The following is an 11,400-nucleotide window of genomic DNA, read 5'->3' on the forward strand; positions in this document are numbered from 1 at the left end:
GATTTATCTTCCAACAAGACAATGATCCCAAACATAAAGCAAAATCTACAATGGAATGGTTCAAAAATAAACGTATCCAGGTGTTAGAATGGCCAAGTCAAAGTCCAGACTTGAATCCAATCAAGAATCTGTGGAAAGAGCTGAAAACTGCTATTCACAAATGCCCTCCATCCAACCTCAATGAGCTCGAGCTGTTTTGCAAGGAAGAATGGGCAAGAATTTCAGCCTCTCGATGTGCAAAACTGATAGAGACATACTACAAGCGACTTGCAGCTGTAATTGCAGCAAAAGGTGGCGCTACAAAATATTAACTCAAGGGGGCTGAATAATATTGCACGCCCCATTTTTAATTTTTTATTTTTTATAAAAAGTTTAAAATATCCAATAAATTTTGTTCCACTTCACGATTGTGTCCCACTTGTTGTTGATTCTTCCAAAAAAAATTTGAATTTTATATTTATGTTTGAAGCCAGAAATGTGGCAAAACGTTGAAAAGTTCAAGGGGGCCAAATACTTTCACAGTGCACTGTATATATTGTGACAGAGTCACTGGTAAAGTGCTGGAGGGGAGATATGTTTCCCTGAGGCTCTTTGCTTCAGTGAACTAAAAACCACAAAATTTCCTCCAGTATATTAGTTGTTGAGAGGGGTTAAGTTATAGTAAAAGGGAGTGTTTTTTGTGAATGACTATTGTGAAGGGTGGGAGGTCGTTTACCATATCTCTCCAATCAGGGGAGTATCTAGGATTTAAATAACCCAGACACTCAGGTGTGGTCAGTATCTGAAGGCCAGCTCCACAGAGAGGAGTGTGTGTTTGCTCCTACTAACCCTGAACCGTGTGATTTTTGCTAACCCGGAGTGGCTGGACCACGGCGGGTGCAAGGACTTTGCTGGACTCTTTTCTTATTTTGTTTGCCATTAGGCCGGATGCGCTGTGTTTATTTTTCATGAACTTTACATTGGTTTATGCTGCTCAATAAACCCACTTAAAATTTAAAGAGACACTGTTCTGTTTATACCTCAATGCATAGCCGAGTGATCTGATCTACCACAGCTGGTGTTAGAAGTGCACGCAGCATTCCCAGCGAACACGTGTAACTGTTGTAAGAGGCACTGCAAGTCCTGGGAGAAGGCGGTCGTACGCCAGGAAGTGACGCCGGACAAAATGGAACACCTGCTTAAGCATTTGTTGCAGGCACAGCAGGCGTAGCAAACGCAGCACCAGCAGAGCATGCAGCAGCACCTGCAGAGCCAGCAGAACATACAGCAGCAGCAACGGGAGCAGCAGCAAATATACTACTGATACAACAGATCCAACAACAGCAGAAGCAGCAGATTGAGCTACCGACGGAGGCGGTTTGTGGCGCCTAACCCCATTAGGTTGGGGTGGTCAAGGACCTGATACATTGAGTCATATTGGGGACGCGATTTTTCCTCGTTCTGGGACTTGTGGGGAAAGGGATCCAGACTGAGTCATGTAGAGAAAACCCATGACCCAAGAGAAATACTGCAGTCGACATCGGAAGTAGATGAGTTCCCACTGTGTGTCCTTGCCGGAGACGAGGACGCAACTGTGACCAAGGTGGCCGACCTCCCTGAATTAGAGGTGCTCGGAGAGAACTTTGGGTCAACTCAAGTTTGGGACTTGACCTTGAAAGGGGTGTGGGAAAATGTTGCTGTTTGTAATGGTGTTGCTCAAGAGCCGGGGCGGATACCAGGTACCCACACTTTGCAGTTCACGGGGAGCTTCTATACTGGGTAACTAAATTAAAAGGTGAAGAGGTAGTGGAACAGCTGTTGGCTCCAGGGCCATACTGTAGGATGGTGTTAGACATGGCCCACTCACATATTCTGGGGGGACACCTAGGGATTGAGAAAACCCAGGAGAGAATAATGAGGAGGTTTTATTGGCCGGGTTGTTACCGGGAAAACTTAGACTGTTGTAGGTCCTGCCCCACCTGCCAGATAACCGCGCCCACTTCCCATTTCCATAGTCTCTTAGTTCCACTACTGGTGATAGAGGTCCCCTTTGAGAGAATTGCTATGGACCTAGTGGGGCCCTTACTCAAATCAGCCCAGGGCCACCAATACACTCTGGTGGTCATGGACTATGCGACCCGGTATCCAGAAGTGGTACCGCTAAGGAACTCATCTAGTAAGTGCATAGCCAGGGAACTTGTCCATATATTTGCCAGGACTGGTCTGCTGAAGGAGATATTAAATGATCAAGGGACCTCATTCATGAGCAAGGTAATGAAGGAGCTGTGTAGGGTCCTCCTGATTACCCAGCTGCGAACCTCCGTTTACCATCCGCAGACAGACAGCCTAGTAGAGCATTTTAATAAAACCCTAAAAGCGATGCTCAAGAAGGTTGTAGAGAAGGATGGACGTGACTGGGACTACCTGCTGCCATTCCTGCTCTTCTCGATAAGGGAGGTTCCACAAGCCATCACTGGCTTTTTCCCATTTGAATCATTTTATGGATGACATCCGCGAGGGCTTCTGGATATCGCTAAGGAAACTTGGGAAGCCGAGGTTACGCCACACCGGAGCATCATTGAACATGTCGCCCAGATGTAGGAAAGAATGGCAAAAGTGATGCGTATCGTGAATGCGCATCTCCTCCAGGAGCAGGAGGTCCAGGCAAGGGTCTATAACTGATCGGCAAGGCCGAGGCAGTTCCAGCCTGGGCACTGTGATTTGGTTCTAATCCCTACCATTGAGAGTAAGTTCCTCGCCAAATGGCAAGGCCCGTACGAGGTGGTGGAGAAAATCAGCAAAGGTAATTATAAAGTCCACCAAACTGGCCGAAGATAGCCGCATCAAGTGTACCATGTGAACCTGCTCAAGCCGTGGCAAGACCGGAAATCTGTGGAAGCTCCTTGCCTGGGAGCCGCTCCCGAAGGCAAGGTGGAAGAGGTCACGATAGCAGAGACTCTATCGCCGGCCCAGAAGCAATAATGTCGAGAACTGCTACAGCGGAATCGGGACCTGTTCTCAGAGTTGCTAGGGCGTACTCAAGTGGTAGAGCATGACGTGCTAACAGAGCTGCATATACAAGTGAACTTGAAGCCTTACAGGAATCCTGAAGCACGCTGAGAGGTAATCTCCACCGAGGTGAAAAGGATGCTAGACCTCAGGGTGATAGAAGAGTCGAAGAGTAGATGGTTGAGTCCCATCGTCCTCGTGCCAAAACCCTACGGGGAGTGGAGGTTTTGTAATGACTACCGCCAGCTGAATGAGGAGTCCAAGTGTGATGCATACCTGATGCCCCGCGTCGACGAACTCTTTGAGAGGCTTCGACCGGCGAGGTATATCACAACCCTCGACCTTACGAGGGGCTACTGGCAGATCCCCACATCTTAGATGGGCAAGGAGAAGACGCCTTTCTCGACACCTGACGGGTGTTTCCAATACACTCGAATACCATTCAGACTGCAGGGGGGCCCCAGCCACCTTCCAGAGGACTATGGATCAGATCCTAGCCCCACATAAGAAGTATGCCACAGCCTACCTTGATGACATTGTGATCTTTAGCCCAGACTGGGCTAGTCATCTACATAAGGTACAGGCAATTCTGGATGCTCTAAGGAAGGCAGGATTTATAATAAATTCGAAAAAATGTGCCGTTGGAAAGGAAGAAGCTAAGTACGTGGGATATGTTGTCGGGAGAGGCGAGACAAAGCCACAAGTCAATAAAGTGGAGGCAATCCAGAACTGGCCACAACCGCTCTTAAAAAAGCAAGTGAGTGCATTCCTGGAAATGGTGGCCCCACTTTTCATTTTTTATTTTTTTAAAAAAGTTTAAAATATCCAATAAATTTCGTTCCACTTCACGATTGTGTCCCACTTCTTGTTGATTCTTCCCCAAAAAGTTAGAATTTTATATCTTTATGTTTGAAGCCAGAAATGTGGCAAAAGATAGAAAAGTTCAAGGGGGCCAAATACTTTCACAATGCACTGTATCTAATAAGCTTGATTCTATTCCCATATCTATGTAGTAAGCTTAGTTCTGTTCCCATATCTATATAGTAAGATTGAATCTGCTCCCATATCTATGTAGTAAACTGTTCCAATATATGAGTAGCTTGGTTCTATTCCCATATGTTTGCAGCATGCTCGGTTCTGTTCCCGCATATACAGTATATACACACGTGGTCAAAATTGTTCGTAACGCTCGTTTAACGAAAGAAAAACCCACCTTTAACATGCTTGTCTATAATTTTCTTTCTAATCTCCTGAGACAACTCTTTCCTTTGCTTCCTCTGGTCCATGTTGAGTGTGGTACACACCATGTCACCAAACAGCACAGTGAGTATCTGTAGCCCTATATACAGGTCCACTGACTGATTACAAGATTGTAGACACCTGTGATGCTAATTAGTGGACACAACTTGATTTAACATGTCCATTTTGTCACATTATTTTCGAGGGTACTATCATTTCTGTCCAGGCCTATTTCATGAGTTTAATTTTTTTTACAATTCTGTGGAAGCAGGTCATTTGTTTATTTTCATAGATTTTTAATTTATTATTACTTTTGTCAGATTCAAGTTATTTCTGTGACCATTGTGGGTTTTTCTTTCATTAAACGAGGGGTACCAATAATTTTGACCACGTGCTCCCATATTTATGTAGTAAACTTGATTCTGTTCCTATATTTATTCTATCAGTTTTCTTCTGTTCCTGTATTTATGCCATAAGCTTGGTTCTGTTCTCATATATTTGTAGGTAGTATGTAGGGTTGTGTTCAGGTATCTATATAGTAATCTTAGTTCTGTTCCCATATCTGTGATATAAGCTCAATTCTGTTCCCATATTTATGTAGTAAGATTGGTTCCCGTATATGTTCCTGTATCTAAATAGTAAGCTCGGTTATGTTCCCTTATCTATACTGTAATTTTGGTTTTGTTCCTGTATTTATAAGCTCGGTTCTGTTCTCATATATTTGTTAAAAAATGAAGATTATTATTTGTAGTATGCAGGGTTGTGTTCAGGTATCTATATAGTAATCTTATTTCTGTTCCCATATCTGTGATATAAGCTCAATTCTGTTCCCATATTTATGTAGTAAGATTGGTGCCCCTATATGTTCCCATATCTAAATAGTAAGCTCGGTTGTGTTCCCTTATCTATACTGTAATTTTGGTTTTGTTACCGTATTTATGATGTAATTATGGTTCTGTTCCCGTATTTATATAGTAAGCTTGTTTTTTTCTCTCGGTTCTTTTAATGTACCTGTGCATTAAGCTTGGGTTTGTTCCAGAATCTATGCAGAATACTAAGTTCTGTTTCCGTATCTATGTAGTAAGCTCGGTTCTGTTCCCGTATCTATGTATCAGTCACCCTTATTTTCAAAGCCTGTAATCTCTTGTGCTTTATTGTGGCAGCCAGAGATAAGCAGGCTAAAGACAGGCCGCTACAACACGTGGGCCAGTGCTCTCTAATTGCCCACCAGACTGAAATTTGCCAGCAAACCCCTGAGCTTGGATGGGCTCACCCTACACACCATGGCAGACAGGTCTTTCCGTACATGTGGGTACAATTTGTTGTCCATAGCACCCAATAACTATACAACTTTCATTTTATCAGAGCTTTTTAAAATTATGAAAGTTGAATTCATATTTGCTAGATTTGGTACATCCTGATAAACTTATTAGACATTTATCTCTTATTTATACCACTTTTTAGCTAGCGTATTTTACAACAATGCTTTGTGCCAAAATAATGACACACTCCATTAATAAATCTTGCATATTTTACAACTCCTCTTAGCAGAACTGGCTTCAAGTGTATGCTGCTCCTTGAGCAACAAAGTCCCACTGGGCCCCCTGTTGATTCCAATTTTTCTTCTTCGCCTTCAAAGAACTGTAATTTTTTTACTTTTTGGATGATAGAGTTGTAAAAAGTCTTTTTTGTGTGGGACAAGTTGTAATTTTTTTCTACTACTATTTTGGAGTCGATGCAACTTTTTAACTTCTTTTTATTCCATTTTTATTTTGGTGGAGGTAAAATGACCAAAAATCCGTGATTCTGACATTGTTTTTTTTTATTTTTGCCATTCAACAAAGGGCATTATTTACTTTCCTGGTAAAAGGTGATGTGAACTTTTAGATATATTTTTTAATGTATAAAAATATTTTTCACTTCTTTGTACATTTTTTATTGGTCTCACTAGAGAACTTGAAACTGCGATCACTTGATCACTTGTACAATACACTGCAATACTGCAATATCGGGCGACAGGTATTGGAAGGGACATTGTCCCACCTTTCCAACCTCATAAATACCTCAAATGATAGTGGCATCTAAGAGGTTAAACTACTTTTATAGAAGTTGTCTGTAATCGCAGCAGTTAGACTCATGTGCCAGTTGTATAGCACAGCACCCACGCCATAAATAGAAGTAGCCACATGCAGTACACAGCAATATCATCATGGAAAATCTGGGCCCCGGGACATGTTTCCATTCATCAGGTGCCTCTTAGACACAAACTTCTTTTTCTAGACACTTTTCAATACTATTTTGTAAAGTATAAAAGTGTCTAAAACACAGAATACATTTGGATTCATTATTAATTCATAATATTAATATGAAACTATTTTATTGTAGCATTCAAAAAAGAAAATGATATTCTATTCTTCAAGACAATTTAATTTAACTCCTTAAACAAACAATCCATTTTGAGTCTTAAAGTGGTTGTCCAACCCCTTTAATTTAAAAAAGTAACAGAATCAAGTAAAGTAGAAAATTAGTAAAATTTTACTTCCCCAATCTCCTATCACTACAGTACAGACAATCTGAGAGTCCCCCACTGGTCTGTTCCGTCTGAACAGACATGTGACTGCTACCACTAAAGATTGGTTGCAGTGGTCACATAGCCATCCAGACAGAGCAAGAAGACAAGAGACCAGCTGTGATTTGGAAACTTAAAGAGCAACCATTGTTTATATTATAAGTTCATAAATCAATAATATATGTGAAAATAAGAAATTTTGTAATATATCTTATTAGAGAAATCTGTTTCTCTCTCCTCCTGGACTGATCATTCATTCTGATCTTTTCTGAGACTTTCCTATTACCAAGATAGGAGATGAGAGTTGGGGCTCATAAAGTTCTATAGAGAACTCTCTAACTTTAGTTTAAGAAGAATTTACAGCAGAATTTCTGTGACTGCCTCTAGTGTCTCTGCCTCCCCTCTCCATAGAGTTTTAAAAGCACCAACTTTCTTCTCCTATCTCAGTAATTGGAAAATCTGTCTTCAATGAAATATCAATCTAAGAGGAGAAAGAACTAATTTCCCTGATAAGATACAGTACAGACCAAAAGTTTGAACACACCATCTCATTTAAAGATTTTTCTGTATTTTCATGACTATGAAAATTGTACATTCACACTGAACGCATCAAAACTATGAATTAACACATGTAGAATTATATACTTAGCAAAAAAGTGTGAAACAACTAAAAATATGTCTTATATTCTAGGGTCTTCAAAGTAGCCACCTTTTGCCTTGATGACTGCTTTGCACACTCTTGGCATTCTCTTGATGAGCTTCAAGAGGTAGTCACTGGAAATGGTTTTCACTTCACAGGTGTGCCCTGTCAGGTTTAATAAGTGGGATTTCTTGCCTTATAAATGGGGTTGGAACCATCAGTTGTGTTGTGCAGAAGTCAGGTGGATACACAGCTGATAGTCCTACTGAATAGACTGTTAGAATTTGTATTATGGCAAGAAAAAAGCAGCTAAGTAAAGAAAAACGAGTGGCCATCATTACTTTAACAAATGAAGGTCAGTCAGTCCGAAAAATTGGGAAAACTTTGAAAGTGTCCCCAAGTGCAGTTGCAAAAACCATCAAGTGCTACAAAGAAACTGGCTCACATGAGGACCGCCCCAGGAAAGGAAGACCAAGAGTCACCTCTGCTTCTGAGGATAAGTTTATCCGAGTCACCAGCCTCAGAAATCGCAGGTTAACAGCAGCTCAGATTAGAGACCAGGTCAATGCCACACAGAGTTCTAGCAGCAGACTCAACTAAGAGGAGACTTTGTGCAGCAGGCCTTCATGGTAAAATAGCTGCTAGGAAACCACTGCTAAGGACAGGCAACAAGCAGAAGAGACTTGTTTGGGCTAAAGAACAGAAGGAATGGACATTAGACAAGTGGAAATCTGTGCTTTGGTCTGATGAGTCCAAATTTGAGATCTTTGGTTCCAACCACGGTGTCTTTGTGCAATGCAGAAAAGGTGAACAGATGGACTCTACATGCCTGGTTCCCACCGTGAAGCATGGAGGAGAAGGTGTGATGGTGTGGGGGTGCTTTGCTGGTGACACAGCTGGGGATTTATTCAAAATTGAAGGCATACTGAACCAGCATGGCTACCACAGCATCTTGCAGAGGCATGCTATTCCATCCGATTTGCGTTTAGTTGGACCATCATATATTTTTCAACAGGACAATGACCCCAAACACACCTCCAGGCTGTGTAAGGGCTATTTGACCAAGAAGGAGAGTGATGGGGTGCTACGCCAGATGATCTGGCCTCCACAGTCACCAGACCTGAACCCAATCGAGATGGTTTGGGGTGAGCTGGGCCGCAGAGTGAAGGCAAAAGGGCCAACAAGTGATAAGCATCTCTGGGAACTCCTTCAAGATTGTTGGAAGACCATTTCCGGTGACTACCTCTTGAAGCTCATCAAGAGAATGCCAAGAGTGTGCAAAGCAGTCATCAAAGCAAAAGGTGGCTACTTTAAAGAACCTAGAATATAAGACATATTTTCAGTTGTTTCACACTTTTTTTGTCAAGTATATAATTCCACATGTGTTAATTCATAGTTTTGATGCCTTCAGTGTGAATGTACAAGTTTCATAGTCATGAAAATACATAAAAATCTTTAAATGAGGTGAGTCCAAACTTTTGGTGTGTACTGTATATTACAAAGTTACTTATCTCCATGTGTTCTATTGATTTTCATATTTAAATGAAAGTTACTCTTTAACCGGTGGTTGATCAGTAAGGTGAGTATTACTTATTTGATTCATCTGTATAATGGCCATGGATGGGTACTGCACATCAACCTCCTATTATTTTGTATATGGGTGGATGTGTAGTGCCTGGCTGTAGCCATTATACAGTTGACAGGGCTGAGCTGTGCTGTGCAGCTCCGCAACTGAGGACATGTACCGTCGCCAGCAACGGGAACAGTTTATCAGCGTGGGTGCCATGTGTCACACCAATAAGGCTATAAAGTCCAGGACAACCCATTTAACCCTGCATCAGGCGCAATATGCCTGACAGGCACAGCTCACACATTTTTGTTTCCCTCTCTTCTCCATGTGTGACCTCCGTGGCCTCTCAGGCTCATTGTGACTGAAGGGTCTCACGTTTGAAGGTTCGTACTTTCTGTTTTTTTTTTATCACAATTGTTTATTTTGCTTGTTTTATGAATGAAAAATGCAAAGTTTGTGGATATTCCGTAGAAATAAGTAGGGTGGTCTTACAATTAAGAGGGTTTTCTTAGAAATGGTCTCTCAGGCACATTGCGCCCAAACACGTAACAATAATCTCTGATATATGATAATATGATCTGCCAACCTTGCTTTTCTCTCTGCCAATGTGTTTCTTCTGCTGAACATTTAGCATCTGAATCTGAATATGACTCCAGTAGCATCTAAGTGCCTTACAATTAAGTTTTTTCTATAAATTTAATGTTTAGTAATAGTTATTTTCTGAAAACTGGAGGCTATTTGGCGGTAGTTGAAAAATGTGGTATTTTTTTCTTTTTACCTATCCTCAAGGCTCAGTGGTTAGCAGTGTAGCCTTACAGCGCTGGGGTCCTCGGTTCAAATCCCACCAAGGACAACATCTGAAAGGAGTTTGTATGTTCTCCCCGTGTTTGCTTGGGTTTCCTCCGGGTTCCTCCCCCACTCCAAAGACATACTGATAGGGAATCTAGATTGTGAGCCCCAATGGGGACAGTGCCAATAATGTCTGTAAATTGTCTGAATTGTAAAGCGCTGCGGAATATGTTGGTGCTATATAAATAAAAAGATTATCAATATTATTATTAATATAGATAATCATGGGACAAAGCCACCATAGTAGTACAAATTAAAGCAAAAGTCACAGAACGCAGCTCTATGATGACAGGATTTTAGTATTTGCCATTTCATAGTTGTATCAACCATGTATTATACTGATAGTAGACATAGTAGCTCTCATAGTAACTCCTGAGCCAATTCATTCTAGCCGGCATTTCTGGATCACTGTACAGGAAATTGCTGCATGATTGCATCATATTTCTCATTGCGGCTTTATGTTCAGTATCTCTGCCAGTATCGCAGCTGGCTAACATTCTACGTAGTTTAACTTCTGCATTGCCATCTCTTACCCCTGAGTGTACGGCTCTTCCTCTTCTCCTCCTCATCTTCATCCTCCGGTTAGCTGCCATCCTGATGTCTACAGTTTACTTTCTCCGGAGTGTGTGAGATTTAAGCAGTCAGAAAAGAAAGGAGGAGCTGATCCGTCTCTGGGAGTCCGATTTCATTTACCAAAAAGCATGTGGCTGTGATTCATCTTCATAATCCAAAAGCAAACAAGTTACACAGCTCTCAGGCTGACACCGCTCCTGGAAAGGGTGATAACTTGACTTTTCATATTTTCTGGACAGCTTATTAAAAAATCATGGACAGACAATATTTTTTACAGGCACATTAGAAAACCATAATGAATTATTATGATTATAAGCGATACTTGTCTACAACCAATAATTCTGATATGAAGATGTGGCGCCCCTGAGGGTTCAGTCGCCACAGAGGTACTGCACCTTACCCAGAGGTGTGGGGTCTCCTTCTCTCAGGTAAGGAGGGAGTGCTGCCCGGAACCTCAACACCTGCATCCAACACTACACTGCTCCAGGCCAGCTGGAAGGGCAAGATGCAATGTTTTTTCCTGCTGAGCCCCGACCCTGGCTGGAGTGGGGGGAACCCAAAGGTAGGGGGAACCAATAGTGGGTGTGGGTGGAGAAAGTAGTTAGGGGGAGCACTGTGGTAGGAGTATAAATAGGGAAGCCATTTTAGGAACAGTGGAGAACAGTAGTGAGAGGACAGTTCAGAAGAACAGTCCGGGAGTAGAGTCTCTTTAGGAGCTCTGCTCCACGAGTAGGGCCCAGTCCTAGAGGCCCAGGTGGGGAGCAGAGGAGTAGGCTCAGTTCTAAGAATGGATCCTAGGGGGTACGGTGAGTGCAGAATGGCACCCGTACGCCCTGCATCTGTCAGAAGACAGAGGGATCGTAGGCCGCAAGAAGGGGACCGGCCCCTGGCCCAGTCGTGTACTTCAAGTCTCGGCTGGAAAAACCGGAGGCTTCTGGCTTTTATAGCCAGTTGCTGAAGCCTCATTCTAAT

General features: G+C 42.2%; 1 protein-coding gene across 1 annotated transcript in view; it reads right to left on the reverse strand.

Moving 5' to 3' along the window:
* LOC141265119 (ATP-binding cassette sub-family B member 5-like) overlaps positions 1-10,540 on the reverse strand; it is a 173,075-nt gene extending 162,535 nt beyond the window's left edge. The window contains exon 1 of the mRNA XM_073677788.1: positions 10,389-10,540. Within this exon, the coding sequence (XP_073533889.1) occupies positions 10,389-10,448 (60 nt within the window). The 5' untranslated portion in view covers positions 10,449-10,540. The remainder of the gene's footprint in view (positions 1-10,388) is intronic.
* Positions 10,541-11,400: the final 860 nt, after the last annotated feature.

Source organism: Phyllobates terribilis, unplaced genomic scaffold (assembly GCF_046119375.1).
Source record: "Phyllobates terribilis strain yellow unplaced genomic scaffold, ASM4611937v1 Scaffold_4__5_contigs__length_816908805, whole genome shotgun sequence".
Lineage (NCBI taxonomy): Eukaryota > Metazoa > Chordata > Amphibia > Anura > Dendrobatidae > Phyllobates > Phyllobates terribilis.